This window comes from Grus americana, chromosome 12 (genome assembly GCF_028858705.1).
Source record: "Grus americana isolate bGruAme1 chromosome 12, bGruAme1.mat, whole genome shotgun sequence".
Classification (NCBI taxonomy): domain Eukaryota; kingdom Metazoa; phylum Chordata; class Aves; order Gruiformes; family Gruidae; genus Grus; species Grus americana.
In genome coordinates, this window is record NC_072863.1 from 12,154,116 (window position 1) to 12,172,871 (window position 18,756).

Genomic DNA, 18,756 nt, shown 5'->3' on the forward strand with positions numbered 1-18,756 from the left:
GTCACTTATGTGGGCAGGTGGGTTTGTACCTCTGCGCTGACGGTGTCCATGAAGTCTGCTGGGGAGGGAGCTGTGGCATTTCCTTGCTCAGCCATGCACACTGAGCAGTGCATTTCCAACGCACACATTCAGGTCCCTGCACAGGCTTGCAGATCAGTATATACAAAGATTTATCTTCCCATAGTTATACACATGCACATGCGCAGATTCATGCCCACCTTACCCACACCATTCATGCATGGTTCCACTGTGTATGGACACATACACAGGCTTGCTTAGAGGCAATGTCCAAGCACATGTGTAAAGAGCAATGCCCGTATCAAAAGCCTTTGCTCCAATGTGTCCTTGCGTGTGTGTTTATATCTGCTTATGTCCAGGACTGATATTCACCTATAGTCTGCATGTATATCTGTGCACACCTTGGAGACAAAACACTCTCCCATGTGCACATGCTTTCAGCTACTCCCACACATACCAGCCAGCAGCACAGTGCACATATATGTAGATGTTTGGTTGCAAGTGTACGCATATGTGCAAAGCACATGCACGCCCACACAGAGGCAGGGACACAGTATTCAAAAATTCAGTTCACAAGCTAGATGTATGTGCTCCCTAAATGGATGGAGACCCACATTTGCCAGGAATAGCACTTACATGCAGCTGCTCGCGCACAGCTGGGCAAATGCACAACTTGCCTGTTCAGCAGGAGGGACGTCACTTTTGGGATCAAAAGGAGCACTAAGATGCAAAAGACCTTGTCCTTGATCATCATGCCAGTTTATGCCCTCACTGGGTCAACTTGTAGCTGATGAGGAGGAAAGAACCCTTGTATCCCTCTTCCCACTCTGCCCCTTTCTGCAGGGCCCCTGACACATTGGTTACTGTCTCTGCCTCAATTTCCTTGGCTATATTATGGAGGTAACACTGCCTTCTGAGTTTATGTCCTGCATGAAGCTAAACAGAAGTGTCTAAATCCCTTGAAAAATACATAGTGTCTCTATTATGAATATGGAAATCTATGTACCTAGGAATGACTGTCTAGAGATGAAAAAACGCTGGTGCACACTGTCAATCCCCAGTGAGCATATACACATAAGCACGTTGCAAAATGTCACACACTTGCATAGAAATCCACAGGTGTAAGCGGACCTTGCAAGCCTAGACACAGTGTTGTGAAAATGTCCACCTGTACGCACCTCTCTGACCTTTTTCCAGCTATTAAAGCAATGCAATGGAGAGCTGTACCCCTCTAAGGTGCATGCTCAGGCATGCAGCTCAGACACTTACCCCCCCTGCCCCCAGCACAAGTGCTGAACGGGTTGTCCATGTACCAAAGCTGTGCCTGGGAAGTGTGCTGTCTCACATTTGCACATCCCTATTCAGTTAAGAAATCCCTGCACACACACAGCCTGTGTATCCAGAGCCTTAACATGTGCCCAGACTCCCCAGTGGTCCCACATGCTTCCACCCACACCTGTATGGAGAGGCTGGGCATCTGGGAACCTAGTCTTAGGCACCACAAATACCTGTTTCTGTGCTCCTGCACAAATTGTGTCAACAGTCCAGTGTTTTGTCATTACCTGATGGAGCAAGATCTGTACCCACAGTCACCTCCACACAGACTTGGATGTGGTCACACACATGCACACACATTTGTGCACTTTTCACAGCTGTACCCTTGAGCTCCAGCGCTTTCATGTATCTGTGTGTCTGCACAGTCAGGGAGTCTGTACATCCTCCATACAGTCAGGAGGGAGTGTGCATGTGTGTGTGTGCGTAGACACACGGACATTTCAGTGCAAACCCAGGTGCCTAGTGAGGCACAGGGCAGGATGGCAGAGGTAGTGCTATGGTGCAGCTTTGCAGCTTGACTTGAATGGATGTGGGAGGTGGTGTTGACAGGAAGACATGCTGTTGTGGTGGGTGACTGCAAAGAGCAGCAGTTGTCACCGACAGGGTCTCTATTCTCATGCAAAGCAAGGGATGAGGGTGGCACAGAGGCTGGGTATTCAGGCAGAAAACCTATATACCCTGTAGCACTGAATAGGTTCAATATTTTTAGCATCTTCTGCTTTCTGGTTTCCCACCTTCAGTTTTTCTTTGGCTTTTGGTCTGTTTTTAGAGGGAGCTCCCTTCTTGCTGAAATGGCTGGAGGAGCTGGATCAGTGTTAGGGAGGACAGCTGCCCCTGCTGTGTGCAAGTCAGAGGGTCAGGAGGGAAAGGATCACTGCTCTGGCACACAGAGGGAAAGATGGACTCTCCTTCCCTGTCTCTGTCTCTTGATTTGCTTTGCTAAGAAGTCATGGTGATGCTGAGTGACAGAAAATGAATTTTTACATGCCAAAGATCAGCCATATGTTGAGGCCATAGGACAAAAGGAACATTGTTTTCTCCTTTACTTCAATAGTATGAAGAAATACCTGGGTGCACAGAGAAGCAGAGGTTGCACTGGGGTGTGTGACAGTGCAGGGTGCCTGCTGGGGGGGAACTTGTGTAGTGGGGACCTCAGGGCACAATAAGTCCGTGCTGTGCGGTGTGAGACCAGAAGCAAGTGCCCAGCGTGGCAAGGGAAGGGGAGTGACCCATGCAAGAGAGAGGCTGCAGCCACCCCATGCAAGACTTGGTGGAATAGAAAGGACAATTTCTGCCTCTGTGTGTGTGTGTGCACCCATCTATGGGCAGGGCACAGTGAGGCACCCCAAATGTGCAGGTTGGTGGCCAGGGAGAGAGTGGAGAGTGCGTGTAGTGAGTGGTGCCCACGTTGAAGGGTGCGCCAGCCTGGTGGGACTGCTGGGATGCAGGCACACACCAGGTGGGAGTGTGGGGGGGATGGAGGTTGGGGTACCCAGGAGTCAGGGTGAACCGCAGAAAAGGAGCCAAAATACCTGCTGAGACTCCCGTCCCACCCCCAGGACGGCTTAGGAGCCCTGGCAGCCCTGTGGCACTTGTGTGCAGGTCGGGGGCCAAGACCTGTAACAGGGGCAGCAAATACGAGTGAGAAAGGAAACAGGGAGGCTGTGCCTGCAGTCAGGGTGTCTGTAGCACACACAGGTGCCGTGGGGCACGAGGGACGCTGCAGCAGTGCTGTCTGGCCAGGACCCCTCCCGGCACATGGGATGACAAGGACTCTCTTCTTTTGTCTTTCAGCCCATCCACTGGGAATATTTCTGTGGTGAAAGAGATTGTGGACAAACTGCTGAAGGGCTATGATGTCCGCCTCAGGCCTGACTTTGGAGGTATGGTGATGGCTGGTCACGGGGAGCAGAGCACGGGGGCTGTTGTGTGTCTGTGCTGCCAGCCTTGCCGCTTGTGGCATGCACTGGCCTCGTGAAACACTCCCATCTGACGTCTCCTATCCTTGGCTGTTTGCTAGCCCTCTTCTCCTTGCCTTCTCCCTCACATTTCTTTCTTGCCTCCTGGCTTCCATCCTCCTCTCACCGGCTCCTCTCCTTCTGCTGTCACCTATTTCTGCAGACAGTTGGGTTGTCCATGGTGTGATATTTCTGGGGATGTTTTGCTGGGACAGAGACACTCTGCTTTTCCTCTACTCCAAACTTTCCTCCATCACAGACAACAGGTCACCTCTCCTCCACTTCTGTTTCCAATGCCAGATATTTTAGCTCTTTTCCCTGCAGAGGGTTGGGGTGATCATTGGCAGGGCTGTTGTTTGGTCTGCCAGGCTGCCCCTTCAGAAACAATATGGGATAAAATATTCCCTGGGAAGGTGGTGGCCTGGCTGCTGTTCAGTAGGAGATGCAAGGATATGCAATTCTTCTCTTGTGTCCTGTGAGTAAAAAGGAGAATGGGAAGGACCTTCTCTTTGTTGTCCTGGTGGAGATGAAATATCAAATAATCCTTGGGTACTGTCATACTCCAGGGTACAGTTGAGGTCCATTTGTTGGGGAGGAGCAGGCGGTGGAGAACCACAGCCGACTACACAGGGAGAGGGATTTGGTGGCCTTCTGCCTTCAGCCTGCTGAACTTGGCTGTTTTCAGTCTTTTCTGGGCAATGCTATTTCCTCCTCAAGAGGAGATGTGTGGGATTGGGGGATCTTCAGCCTGCAGGAAGACAGGAACCACAACATGATGTCCTTCTCCAGATGACTGCTGGGAAGCAGATTCACACTTGTGCTCTTGAGAGGGAGACATGCTAGGGCCAATTCCGTGGTGATACAAGGGAGGAGTTTTTTTTCCCAAAAGGTCTGATCCAGAGTTCCTTGAAGCTGGGGGTGGAGGAATATCCCCACTCATTTCATCAGGTTTTTGAAGTCACCCCAGTGTATTCCAGTTTCCCATGACCCCATGAACAAACCTGTCTCTCCTTGAAACCTCTGTTTTCCCTGCACCTCACCCAAACCTGCCCCCATCCACTCTTACCCTTCAGCAGAGACTGCCTTCCCTCCCTCCCCACGCATACCGTCCCCACCTCCCTCACAACCATGCTCTACCCCAGGGTGGAGCAGGGGCTTTCAGGTGGCAGCACCAAGTGCTGCTGGACTCGGGCCTCAGGGAGAGCTGTGGGGTGGGGAAGATAGTGCTCAGGGGCATCTGGGACGTCACTTCAGTGCTGTGGGGAAGCACTTCAGAGGGACTTGCATCAATCTGCAAGGAAACAGGTTCCCCCTCTCCCTTCTGTCCTTTGAACATGGGATATGGTTGGATCTGATTTAAAGGCTCTGTCTGGGAAACATTAAATGTCCCTATTAGCTGACCAGCCCCAATCACAGCAATTGGTGCAGTCACATTTTATGAGGGGGAGAACTGCAGAGATGACATAAAAACTGCAAGAAAACCATCTTGTAAGCCATTGAGATGATTATGATACAGTAAAACAGTAGGTGATCTGGCTCCGCAAAGGCACAGAGCAGAGGGGTGCAATGGGGAGCCGTGGGGGTGGAGGTCCAGCAGCTCAGGTCCATTTCACAACCTGCGTCCTCTGACGCCAGATCCCCAGGGCATCCAGCTGCCCCCCCAGGACACAGACCACCCCTTCCTTCAACCTGAGCAAGGCAGGACAGGGCTCAGTGCAGGCAGTGCTGCTGACCCTGCCAGGTCTGTGCGGTGCATGGGCTGGGCTCAGCAGGCGCTGCGTCCTTCCTGACTGTAAAATGGATGGTTTTGGGCAACCGTTGCATTTTATTTATTTTTTACTCTGAATTCCCAAAGTACAAACTGCATTTTCCCTCACTCAAGCAGAGAAATAGAGAGACAAGGATAACCCTGTTTCCTGCACTCATCTTACTGTTGCCTTTCACCCTTTCTTGTTCTTTCCTTTGCTAGTGAGTGCAAAGTCCTGGCTGGCAGCACCAGTGACTGCGCCTTCAGTGCTTGGTGTGCAGGGATGCCCTAACTCTCAGCATGTCTGGGCCCCTCCTCCTGAGGATAAGCTTATCTGGACAAAATTGCCCCTGCAGCATTTACAATTGAGGGAAGGGTGGGCTGAGAGGTGAGTCTGAAAGCTGGAGATCATTAGCATTACAAGCCCAGGGGAAAGGGGTGGAAGATTCCTTGCTCCACTGCTGTCTCCAGAGCTCACCAGTTCTCTGAGATTTTGGGCCAAATCCATTGCTGGGAGAAATCCAGTGGGATCATGCCAGGATGTGTTTAACCCTTTGTGGCTTCTAGTTCATTCACAGCCCTGCTGTGGAGAGGGTGAAGTTTACCCCAGTAAATTGCGTGCAGCTGGAAAAGGCACACTTTGGACAAAGCTCTGGAAGCTCTGTGTATGCAGACCTGCTATCTCTAAGGGACACATGGGACTGGACTGAACCCCAGTCCCAGCACCCTGAAGACTGGTCTGTTCTCCAGGACACTCCCCTCCTTGTGCTCCACCTGGACCATCCTGCCACCCCTCGGCTGCCTTTCAGCTGGGGGTAAGCCATCTTTGCTAGGGGAGGCGATCACTCTTCACCCACTTATTCTCTTGCCCTGGGAAGACCAGTCAGGGTGAGCTGTGAATGGCCAAGACAGCATCTCAGAGGAGTGACAGGACCTGCTTGAAGCTGTGTGCCCTGGAGGAATGGCATGGGGCTGTCTCAGGGCTGGGCCAGAAGTGACCGATGGGTCTGGCTGGACAGGCAGCTGCCTGCAGGAGGAGTGGAGAGAACTGGAGCAAAGCAGCTACCACTTAGATGCCTGTGAGCCAGGCTGAACTGCTCCAGAGAGCACCTCTACAAGCCAGAGCCCTCGGCCCTCTGCAGCTCAAGGGTAGGGGCACTGGGGGCAGGAAGGTGAGAGTAGCTGGTGCTGGGCACCCCAGAGGTGTGGGCAGGGAAAGGTCCTTCTCAGACAGATTTCCATGTGAGAAATACAACCCACAAAAGCAGTGAACCAGGCTGCCCTCCCTTCTTCCCTTCTCTGCTCTTTCCCTGCTTGCTTTCCCCGTATTTTCCTTTTTTTTCAGGAGTGTTGTTTCCTTCTTCTATCCTCAGTGCCTGGTGGCAATCACCCCTGCACTGTCCCCACCTGCTCAGCCCTGCAGGCAGGGTGCCACCTCCACATCCTGGGGCATCTCCTCCATGCACCTATGGTTGCTGCCTGCAGATCAGGAGGGATCTGGGAAGCTTTGAATGTAGAGGTACTGGAAGAGCCTGTTCCTGTGTATCATTTATGCTCCTTGCCATGGCAAGGCAGATCTTGCATCTCACAACCTTTCTAACAGAGCCAGTGCTTCCACAACACAGCAGCCCTAGGCTGCTGAACCTCATTCCAGCACACCTACCATCCCGGGAACGTGGTGCTTCAATGGCTCCAAATGCAACTTACTGGTGCCCAGTCCTCTTTTTTTTTTGAGAGAGAAAGAGAACTCCGACTAATGCCAAAAGGAGGACAGGCCTGCTGGGGATTGCAGTTCACTTTTTAATTTTGAGATGCCTCGTTAGCTCTGGGCCGAGCTGAGTGGCTGAGAAACGTCAGACACTCGCTCTCCTCCCCTCTCCCCCACCCCCTTGGAAACCCATTAGGCCGATGAGCAGGTCGGCTCTCAGGGGTGATGCTGTGGCAATGAGTATGACATGCTCATCTGGGGAGCCAGACTGAATGGGGGGACACACAGGAGAAAGGGGGAAGGTTAGAGCCATGTGGAGGGGATAGAAAAATCTGGGATCAAGTCCTCCAGAAATCCATTCTGGCTCAGTGGGGGTAGCCCAAGGGGGTCAAGCACCAGGTGAGGTGGAGGGGCTGACATTGAAGGGCCAGCAGGTTCATCAGTCCTTGGGGTAGAGGTGATAAACCCTTCCAGCCTGGGAAGCTCTGGACAGTCCCCTCTTACTTCTCAGACACAGTTCCCCAAGCCCTAGAGTAGCACACCATGTTGGAGAGATGTGGGACAGTGCAGGGTAGGACATGTAGGGACCACAAAGCCCAATTTTCATGGGCTGAGCAAGGAGATGTCTTGGGACTGAAAGGGCAGGGGGTCATTGCAAAGCAGGTCTGAGGGGTTTGGCCAGGATTGTGGTAGGGATCGGGAACAGCCTTGGAGGAAGGATTTACAGGATAGGAGGAAGATCCAGCTAGGGCTTTTTGTCTGCTGAAGAGGGAGATCTCTGTCCTGGTACTGCAAGATCAACAATGACACAGAGCAAGGTCTTTTGGCAGAGTATGCTGGGGAGCCTGCTCAGCTCTGGGGGAGCAGGGCAGCGTATCTCACAGGGAGATCAAATTGCAGGTGGGTGTCACCCAGTTGGCCCTGGCCTGGGGGATGAACAGTATGGGGGGCAATATTTGGTGGGTATATTGCAAGCACAATAATTACACCACAGTAAGGCAAGCCGGATGCTCACCATTTAGGACTGGATGAGCAGGGGATGCTGCAGATCAGGTCTGGGAAGCATTGCAGGGCCACGGGTGGGGGAGAGAGGGAGCTTTCAGAGCAGCACCCTGGATCTTGTAAGTGCTCTTAAGTACTCACTTGCAGAAGCATTAGTTCCATAGGAGGAAAAAAAAAAGAAAGCAAATGAAGACTGTATTGCTCCAGGGTAGAGAAGGCAATGAAGGAATAGCAGGAGGATCCCACTTGGGCTCAGTGACTCAGCTGCTCTCTGTTGGTGCAACATTTCCAGCCCAAAACTTTGCAAGAGTTTCAAGCAGATGGCTCTGCTTCCCAGGAGTGGATGAAAAGGGGACCCAGCATCATTTACAGAGCTTGTTAGGCAAAAGGAAGGTGAGGGCATTCTCTGCTCATTGCCCCCAGCCCACCTAGAGTGCAGGATTCCTAGTGTTTCTCCTGAGTGGTGTGCACAATGTCTGAAAATGCCTGGTGAAAAACGAATGACCAGGAAGCCCTCAGAATTACACAGTAAATCCTATGTTTTCATGCCAGTGGATCCAGCAGCTTTCCCTTGGATTGAAATGAGCCTGAGTCCTGCTCCTCATCTGCCATGAACATGGCTTCTCAGTTCTCGTCACCCTTGCCCAGTCCCACCCCTCACCTTTGACACCCAAATCCCTCTTTAGCTGCAATATCTTGGCCTCTTTCCTTTCTTTCCCCTGCCCCTCCTGTCCTCAGCCCCTCTCTGCTCATCACACTTGCACCCTCTTGGGGACCCAGCCTACCCCCATGTCTTGCTTGTTCCCCAGAATTTCTTCTTCAAAGGCCACTCCAAATTCAGTGGACCTGGGGATGAAATCCTCATATCTTCCCTGCATAACAGCATCACTTGAAACCCAGAATTGTAAAAATAAATGATTGCTGATGCATAAAGTCTTGCAGTGAAGCATCATCAGTAGTTCAGGGCTCCGAAACTGGCGGGGCTGCCAGGCTGAGCAGCTGCATTGGCTGGCACAAATGCGGCAGGAGACAGAGAGGGGCCAGAGCCCCAGCCCACCAGCCCTGTGTGGCTGGGAAACAGCTGGTCTTAGTGGTCCTGCACAGGAAGGAATGGGAATTTGGTTTCTTATGTAGTCAAGGCTGGTGGTATTGCACATTGTTAAGGCTTCCTGAAAATGTCCCTGTTTTCCACTGCATATAAGGTTCAGTCACAGTGGTTGTGTTTTTTTCCATGCAGCTAGCTTGCTTTAAGTTTTTGAAGGGGAGGGGAGAAATTTTAGGCAAAATGATTCAGAAGTTTCTGAGAACAAGCTGAGGCATGTATGTGCTGCGTTTTTCCTCACCTAAAGTGTTATGGGGTGAAACTGGCAGCACCTCCAGCAGAGCTGGCTCAGGTGCATGTGTAGCAGGTGGGTGCCCTGTGCTGCCAGCTACCCAGCTGGCAAAAGTGGCATGGCCCCACCACCTCTGGTGCAGCATCCCAGAGTGGCGGTGCTGCTGCAGGAGGGCCTGGGTGTGGGGCTGGGAAGGGGGCAGCCTGGCAGGGGTTGGGCGCTGGTCCTGGGCTGCCTGTCCTGTGCGCAGCAGGAGCTAAAAACCTGCCTTTCTAGGGCTTAGTCCTCAGCTCTGCAGCTCTCTTCCCCTCCACTTCCATGGCAAAAATGTTTAAATCTCTGAGCAGCCAGATTTAATTTTCCCTATGGTTCTGAGATGCCTTGAGCCAACTCTTTTGCATGCTTTGGGGCCAGGCATTGAGACTTAGCAGGAAGGCACTTCTCCCACCAGGGTCATCTCCAGGAGAAATTGCCCGAAGCTGGACACAGGGTTAACCTGAAATGCTGCACTTCACAGAGCCTTGCTGCAGCAGGAAATAGCATCCTTCCTTCCCTATACCCCAGCAGGGCAGAGGAGCAGCTCTGGATTTGAAAGCAGAAGGGTGAATATGGATGAGTTTGGGGAAAGGAGTAAGTTGAGGAAGGAGAGGTAGGAGCTGTCTGGAGAAGTTTGCAAACCCCAGTGTTACCCAGGGCCAAAGAAAAGGTGGATATGCCACCAGGGCTGCCAGTAGTCCTACTTTCCTTCCTGAGAAAAGGGTTTTAAGAAAAGGATGTTCTTGGTCAGTAAAACTGGCTGCAGCTGTGCAGCCCTCACTTCCTCCTCCATTTACGTGACTTCTGGCTCCAGACCATGGGTCACATCCTCTTTAGGGCTAATCCAGAAGGAAGATGACAACCTCCTGCTGTTGTGTCTTACTTCATTAACTGAAGTGGCAGGAAATGAAAGGATCCAGTCCTTCTTGGGACATATGTGGATGTTAACACATTGCCACATGATGGAATTTCTATTTTTTTTCACTTTGCTCTTTTTATAGGAAATACATGCTGTGAAAAGGACTTTGAGGCTGTAAAGTCAGACACTCAGGACTTCAGAAAAGCCAGAATTGGGCTTTCTCCCTGGATCTATATTTGGTCCCCTTGTGAAAGTGCATCAGGAGGCAAGGTCCAACAGTTGCTTCCTCCTGAACACCTCTACAGAGCACACAAGAGATGCCATTTACACCCGGAGCTGATCTTTCTTGTTCCCTTCATTCAAGATGGGTGCAGCCTGGGAGCATGACAGTGGGGACTAGCTGAGGTGGTCAAGGCGGGTGATTAGGACAGGTTGAGCCAGACTGAGATGCATGTCTGATGCAAAGTCCAGGACTGAGCAGGCAAAGACCATCTTGGACTCATGCTTTCTTGACTGCTCTGTATTCATACCTGCTTACAATACAGAATTAGTTGTTTTTATAATTGTTGTCAAGCACACAAGTACAGCATGAACATGTTCACACCTCCCCTCTGAGGAGTCAAAAGTATCCCCTGCTGTGGGGTGCCCAGCCAAAACACCTGATTTTCCAGAATACTTAGCAGCATTGTAGTCAGCAAACTGCATGTTTAAAGCAGAGCTCCTATTGGTTTCAGCCACAGCTGTGAGTGCTCAGCCCCAGTGCCCCAGGAGAGAGACATGCAGAGCTCATGAAAACCCATGAGGTTTAGGTGACTTGTGTAGGAAGGAGCATGTAGGAACCCCCGTGACACATCCAGTCCTGGAGAACAGGACTCAGCTACACAAACATCTTCTTTTCTTTCCTGGAGGCCCTCACTCACTGCATGGCTATCAGCTTCTTCAGCAAATCAGGCAGGGATCCCACTGTCAGCACTATCCTCCGGTATATAATCCTGCATCATCATCATAGCAAATCCATCCTCTATCGAACAAGGAAAAAGACTCCGTGGACTGTTTAATTAAGAACTGGCTTTGTAACATCTATTCAGCAGTGGGCATCCTTCCACCTAACTTTCATCCATTTTGTTTTCTCACGCATTTTTTTTTGAATGCAATAATATTTTAGAATATTAGACCAGTCCCTTCATCCCATGTGACAGAGCCTGCGAACTTCTTGCTGCGTGCGAACATGTTTGTGCGTTCATCTATGCCCTTACAAGACCCTTATTATCCTCCTTCAGATACAGGAAGCTCTGACAGAGAGTGGTGGAGGGAGTTTTGGGTGGTATGATAAAGAGAGCAATGAAGATGGGTTCCCCAGTGTCTCAGCCCAGAAACTTGGGTTTCTGAGCAATCTGTGTGCCTGCCCTAGAGCTGTTATTGGGTACCAAGCATTGTTTTCTGGATTCGGTATACGGCGGAGGACATGAAGTCTTGCTGTCACCTATTAAGCCAGTACACTTTCACAGGAACTGGAGGAGATGTTGATTCTTATATTTGTGCCAAAGTCCATGCTGGATAACTGCATCCAGTTGCCCTCCTCTTTCCTTTTCGCCCTTGGTTGGTGCAGTCTTTCCCTGCAGCTCTGCTCAGCACCTGACACATCTGCTTTCCAGCGCTGCTGGAGCTAGTCCACGGTAGTGCACCGTGGCTAGCGAGGGATCGTGCACTGTGGCTAGCAAACGTCTCTGAGATATCTCTCAAAAAGAAAGATGTAATCATCATTTTAAGAAAGCATTTATGAATTTTGCCTCTTTTTTTAGTTTGATTTTTTTATGACCAAATACAATGCATTCAAGTTATTGATTAGTAGAATAATTCCAACACTTCCTAATTAATTAACTGATTAAAAGCAGATTGTTGTTTATAGCCAGTCTGGAGGATGTTTGCCACCTCACCTGGACCCATCTTCCTCCTTGACTAACATCTACATAACACTTACCATTTCTGGGATTATTCCTGCCAGTAAACTTGCCTTCAAGGGACTGTCACTGAAAGCAAAATGTAAAAGGAGTGTAAAACCCATTAGTACAAGTTCCTTTGATTACTCAAAATATATTCCCACAGCCCTAGAGCTGTTCATCAGAGCAGCTTTCCATCTCTGCATTGTTCATTTCCTAAGACTCCAAATATCCCAGTTAGGCAGAAAAACATTTTAAACCCACATAGCACAAAATACAAAAGCCGAGGAATATGCTGTAGTTTTACTGCTACATGAAAGACAGACTGTCTGTGCATGTCACTTTTCTCACCTATGTCTGGCTTAAAGAAAAAAAGTTGGAGGCTACTAAAGTGTCAGGGTGAACTGATGTAAAATGGTTCTTCAACGGTAGTGACAGCATTTGGTGCGGAAGTCTGTAAGATCCTTTCTTGTGGATAGCCCTTGGTGGGGTTTGTTAAGTGTCTATTTATATCTTGATATTTCATGTGAAATGTCATGCACTTGTTAAAACATTACAAGAAACATGGACAAGACAAATGATGTGCTTAATGATGGTATAAAGACCATTAAAGGAATTCACATCACATATGTGAGAAAGAGAAATGTTGGACAGTGGAGCCCTATAGCATGAACATATCAGTCAGATAAACAGGTATTCCGGAGATCCAGTGATTGATCCTGTTCCCATTAAATGGAAAGAAACAGGGCTCTTCTCACTCAGCCCTTCCTCCCAGGCTGTAAGAGCGCCACTGTTTGCTCTGAGTATGAATTTCAGGCTGGTTTCGGGAACACTGTTCATGCAGTTCCTATAGGCTATTCTTCTGGTTTTGGCATTTATCCTTGGTTCTGTGTCAGACCTAAAAACTCTTTTTCTTCTCTGATCTCTCTGAAGGGGAGAGGGGGCCCCTTCCTTTTTCTCCTGCTCTTTGCAGTCCTGCAGGAATAGTGCTGTTAAGTAATTGTGAACTTAGAGATGTCTGTGTTTGTGACAGGGGTGAGATTCAGTCAAACCTACCATGGCTTGAATTTCCCTCCCCAGAGCTCAGGACCTCTTATTTCGAGTCTGGGATGGCTCTGAGTACAGTTATAGTTGGAAAAGAGATCTATAAAAATTACATCTTGTTGTTCCATATTTATTCTCCCTCAGTGGTTTCCATGTCAAATTTGCTCAGTTTACCAGTCAAAACAAGATATTTCTACCTGCCAGCTCTGCCAGCTCAGCCTGGGCTCTGGAAATCAAGCTGTGCTCTCTCTGCTCTGGACATCATCACCAGCCAAAAAGAATTCTCGAATCAGGGCTGAGCTGGATGTGATTTTGATTATGCATGAATATAATTTGTTCTCAGGTAGTATTACAGGCTCTATGTGACAGATAGCAGCGAGGCTCCTGTGCAGTACAAACATTGACTAACAAATCCTCCCCACTACCTGTGGATGACAGGCCACCGCTAGGTCAATTTTACATCTAGGGGACACCAAGAGGGGCAGCTTGTTGGGGATGACACAGAAAACCTGTGGCAGTGTAAGGAATAGCTCTGGGAAGTTCTGCTTCCTGCTATCACTCCTTATTCATGAGCACCTTCAGTGCTCTGGTTCACTGCTTGGCCACCAAACCGTGACCTTTCCTTCGACTGCGGTAGCCTGTGAAATCCCCAAAAGGAACATGCAGGTGGGCCCACTTCTTGCTGCAGAGAAATGGTATAGCCATAGGAAAGGCTCTCACATGCAATGGACATTAATTTTCTTCACAAATAGTTCCCCTTCTGGATGGAGATGGACGGCATTCCTCACTGTCCTTTTCAGAAAAACTCAAATTTTGAAAATTTGATCATTGGCTGAATATTTCAAAAAATTATATGTGGCAGACAATATATTCACTGTGTATGATCATGTCATATAGTAGAAAAAGTGGGAAGGGTGCCCTGGCTATTGCACTAGTTCCAACCTTCACTCTTCTTGTGCTTCTGTAATGAATCTCACCATGGCCTGTCAGCAAGAAGGGATACCAGAGACTTCCCTGTCCTAGAGTGAGATTCTGCTCTCTGAGTTTGCAGGGTTATTTCAGCCACTAAAAGCTGTGGTAGGCTTTTATTTACTACACAGATCAACCCCTACCAAGAGCAGTGACCCAGAAGCAGTACGTCTTACTTGGTTCCTATGACAGTTTACCATCCCGTGCTTGCATTTGGGACCAAGGCTCGTCAGTCAGCTGAGATGTGAGAACACCAAACTGCCCCTTCCTCTTCCACAGGTCGTAATGGCAGCAGTGCGAAAGAACCAGGATGGGTTTTCTGATCAAGATATCTTTCCAAACACATCTCCTCAGCTACTAGGCAGCTTCTTGGTGTTGTTGCTCTTCTCTTATGTATTGGCCACAGTGGGACAATCCAGCTGCAGGCTTCTTTCTTTTAAGAACATTGCATTAGCGAGACCACTGCAGATGACTCCTCCAGGTTGGGGGAGACTTGTGCCATGGGAAAGGCTGGGTTCAGGGGCTGCTCCAGGCAGTTCAACAGGTAATGCATAAAGAAGGGGGCTCCCTATTGCAGGCGGCAAAGCTCTGGATGTAACATCAGAGGCTGTCACACCAGGAGAGGAGGTTATGAGTTGGGGCTTACTGGTGGGACATTGTCACCTGGAGAAGGAAACCTCCTTCAGATGGGGAGAAGGTCTGCAGGAAAGCCCAGTCTGCTGGCCTCTGGGGAAGGGTCTCAGCCTGGTAGGAAATTTTTGAAAGTGAGGGAGAGGGTAAGCTATGAGCTGAATTTTTCTTCTTATCCTCCTTTCATAGCAAAAATAGAACATTCATCAGAAGTTCCTCTACATGTTTTTCTTCCCTATTGCACACTAGCTCCGTGCTAGTATTTGAAGCTAGAGAAAAAAAATTGATGAGTACTCAAGTTAATAATGTGTGATTATTATGTTGATGAATTGCTGGAGATGTAAAAGCTCTGCAAGATTCGCTCATCCATGCATCCTGAGTGAAAACAATTATTTTGGTGAACAAATGGCAGTTAGTTCTAGTTAGTTCTATCTCTCAATAAGAGGTGCTGGGGTAAAAGGCAACATGGCAATATTTGTCGTGCTGAATTTCCAGGACACTTTTGCAAATTGATCATTACTGAAATGATGGAAACACCAGCACAGGGGTCAATCTTTCAAAAGTGACCAACTTACAAACTTGAATTCTTCTTCCTACAAAACTCTTGCAATTCTGAGTCATCACTGAATTTTTCTAAGATTTTCTCTGTCTTGAGACTGTGGAGAAAAAGCAGAATAACCTGAACAAGGCACATGCAAGAGACTGAGAAGCTGGGAGATGAAAACATATAATCCCATGTATAACATTTGGAAAGGGGGAGGCTTGTTTGTGTGTGTGCTTTGCTTCTCATGATTTCTAACTTAGACTCATTATTTTAATGTGAATGTCATGCTATTTTCAGGCCTGACTCACTCCTTTTTTTCTATACTTGCACTGTAAATTGTCCTGACTGTTACTGAGCATAAGCCTTGGGAACCATGCGACCCCAAAGCTCTACCTCCGAGCTCAGCCAAAGGGCCATGTGCCCTTCATAGGGTAGGGAAAGAACCAGGTGCACAGTATGGGGAGGTGGTGGTGGGAGGCTTCTGAAGTCAGCATTAACAAAAGACCTAATAACAGGCTCTATCCGGAAGGATAAGGTGGGCACCAAGAAAGGGCTGTATCTCCACAAAGGACTTGACAGAACTAACAAGACTGGAGTCACCTTCTCTCCCTTGGAGACCCCAGTCATTGACTTTGAGCTGTTGGAGGATGAAGGACCATGTCCAGCACCATCAAAAAATCATCTCATGGATGTATGGCAAAGGGGCCACAGCAGGGCTATCCCCTGATGCTCCTGAATGTCCCATCCCCCATTTCAATATTTGTGCAAGTTTGGCATATCCTGACCTGGCCACGTGTTTCTCTTCTTTTTTCCCCACATGCTGTGCATGTCCAACTGCATTCAATCCAGAAGTCAGATGCTATGGTATCCCTTAAAGACAAGAGTCCATAAACAGTGATGAGCAGGTGTGACTGACTCATTAAAAATTGAAAACAAGGGGCAAAAAAGGAAAACACCTTCTTGCTGTCACTTTGATAAAAATGACAAGTCCAGATATTTTGTTGTTGTTACAAATATTTCCAAGAGAGAGTAATGGATTTGATATGAACAGAGAAGCTTGTGTTAACCCATTTAAATTAATTTGGTTCGGCTCATTTTCAGCTAAGGGGATTAGATGGCTCAGGATTTGGTAATGTGTGAGAGTGTTTTCCCAGACAGGTCACATACTCAAGTACAGGCCAGATCTGCAGCTGTTTGGGGGATGATATTTCTAGTGCACATAAGAGAGAGGCTTCTCTATGTACCAGACATTTATTGGTAACATGTCAAAAAAACCCAGCACTGAAAAGATGGGTCAGGCCTTTTGTGCCCTGCATGGGCAGATGAGAAGTGAGAGAGACTGATGGGCAACCTGGGAGAAATTTCCACAGCTACGAGCTGGAATGCAGGAAAAATTGCTAAATGGCCTCACCTGTGTGCCACCCTGGCTGCCCCACCTGAGGGGGGTGGAAGGAGGGAGGGAGCTGGGGGGTTGGATCCTGTGTTAGTCCCCATCATCCAGCAAGCTCTGGGATGGGATGTCCTACATACAGCATCACCCCTGGTACTGGGAGCTGTTTGGCTGTGGGTAGGAGGACAGTGCTCTGGTTTCCCAGGTAGTTAGCTGCCTTCCTCTCTCCTGGGCTGCTGCAAGGAGTGTAGTGGTGCTTTGGTGGTCCTTGCACTAGGGATTCAGCCCTAATCCTGCTTAAAAATATATGTGTGTTTGTGGACCTTGTAGTACTGGAGCTTGTGCAGGAATCCAACATTTTGGGTTGTAAAGAATGTTTTCCAGGCTGAGAGGGAGCCCTGGGAGGGGGTCTGCTCTGAGAATAACCTGGTGAGCTGGAGACGAGGCAGGAGCAGGCAGTTGCCTGCATTGAGGCTTGTGGTAAGTGTGGTCTGGTGGAAAGCTGTAGGTGCATGATTAAATACCCTACTTCCTTTTGCACATTTACCTGTAGGGTTCAAACTACTTAGTGTTTGTGTGCAATCCTTTCTGAAGATGTGCCTTCTCAAAAAGCAGGGCAATAGGTGGTGGGATAGGAAATGAGGAGCAGCAGAGTGCCAAAGGCTTCTGAGCCTGCCTGAGCTGAGGGAGCAGTGGCTCTGGGAGTGTAGACAAGCGCCTAGGCTGGCTGTGAGGAGATGGAGCAACCATGAGCTCTGAGTAAAAGCAAAAGGGTTGGTCTACTGCTGAGTCCCCCACAGCTTTCCAGGCAGGCAGAACTGTGCCCCATGGCTGCACTGGTAGGGCCCACAGGGGAGATGCGCTTGCCTGCCAGGATCCTGATAGAGGTAGGAGGGAAGTCTTCTCAGGTGGAGAAATGTGGGGGTGGCTGATCAGTGTGGGTCTGATGCTTCACGTTGCTGCTGGGGAAAAAAATGCCTGGCTTGTGTTGATCTGCTGTCAGTCTACAATATATGCTTGCTTGGGAAGCCCTGTTGCCCTCCTGCTACTACTCTTGGTGGAGAGTACTTGGGATGCTCGGTGTCTCTGCTTTTCCCAGGGTTAGCTCAGTGTAACTGCAGGGAAATGCAATGTCTCATAGTGCCTGGCTCTGCAGAGAGGGATGTAAAACCAGAACACAATGTGTGCCCTGCAGACTGCAAAGCCACAGAGCGGATCTGTGTGGGTACCCTGTAGGACACCAGGAGGAATGTCCTTGGAAGGAGAGGGCAGATGACCAATCCTTGCTCTATCAGCACAGTGCACCAGGAGGTCAGGGCATTGTCTTTGTCTCCTGATGGTCAGATCTGGATCTGCCTTCTGCAACCACCCCGCTCCGACAAAGAAATTGATGGCTGTGGCAGCCTTGCAAAGTAAACTGGCTGTTGTTTGAGCTGGGTCTTGCCTACTGCAAGGGACGGATGGTAGTTGGAAATTGGTCCTCTTGGTAAAGTTGCTCTTAAAGAGTTGATTGCTTGGGACCCACTGGTGGTGCCAGGCTGATAATGATCAGGTCTGGTAAGGTGATGCAGTTGTGTATGTCTGTAAATGAGAGCAAATATGCAGTTTGACAACCTGGGAGATAATTTTTCCCTCACTTTTCTGTAACCTTACCAAGTGTGCATCACCCAGACAAGAGATACGCATACTGAAGACTTTCGAAGACTATCTTCACCACTGAGGATGAAACTGCTTTAAAAATCTGTCTCCTGAATATTGACCTAGGCATCTCCAAAAACCAGATGGAGTTCTGAGTAGTCAGTGATTTTTCTTAATGCTGAAAGCCCTGTGTGTGTATACAGGTGCTTTGCTGAACTGAATCTACCAGCAGTACAGATGCTGTAAGGGTTGCTGTCTACTCTCTTGTTCAATTTTTAAGCCTGTACATTTGAGATCTTCTTTTTATTCAACTTGGGTAGCTGTCTACCAACATCTTTTAAAATCAACCTTGATTTAGCTTCCTCTGTAATCCTCCAATACCTCTGGGACAACCTTTACACTGTTTTTGCAGCCAGTTGATTGTTCTCTCTCACTTCAAAATTTCCATGGGATATTTGCAATATCCCACTCTAATACCTACTAATCCATTAAAAATACCCATGAGATAGATTAGGTAATCCACTGTGCCTCACAGATTGTGCTCCTTAGCTCTCTGCTTTCCCTAGAATAGTCACAGAATGAGTGCTACATCTGCATTGGGAAA

The 18,756-nt window shown here is 48.9% G+C and overlaps 1 protein-coding gene across 2 annotated transcripts in view; it reads left to right on the forward strand.

Annotated features, from left to right (window-relative positions):
• The window catches only part of GABRQ (gamma-aminobutyric acid type A receptor subunit theta), a 77,529-nt gene that overhangs the window by 1,852 nt on the left and 56,921 nt on the right, over positions 1 to 18,756 (forward strand). For both annotated transcript variants that reach the window (XM_054839325.1, XM_054839324.1), the window contains exon 2: positions 3,148 to 3,236. In XM_054839325.1, coding sequence (XP_054695300.1) covers positions 3,148 to 3,236 — 89 coding nt within the window. The remainder of the gene's footprint in view (positions 1 to 3,147; positions 3,237 to 18,756) is intronic.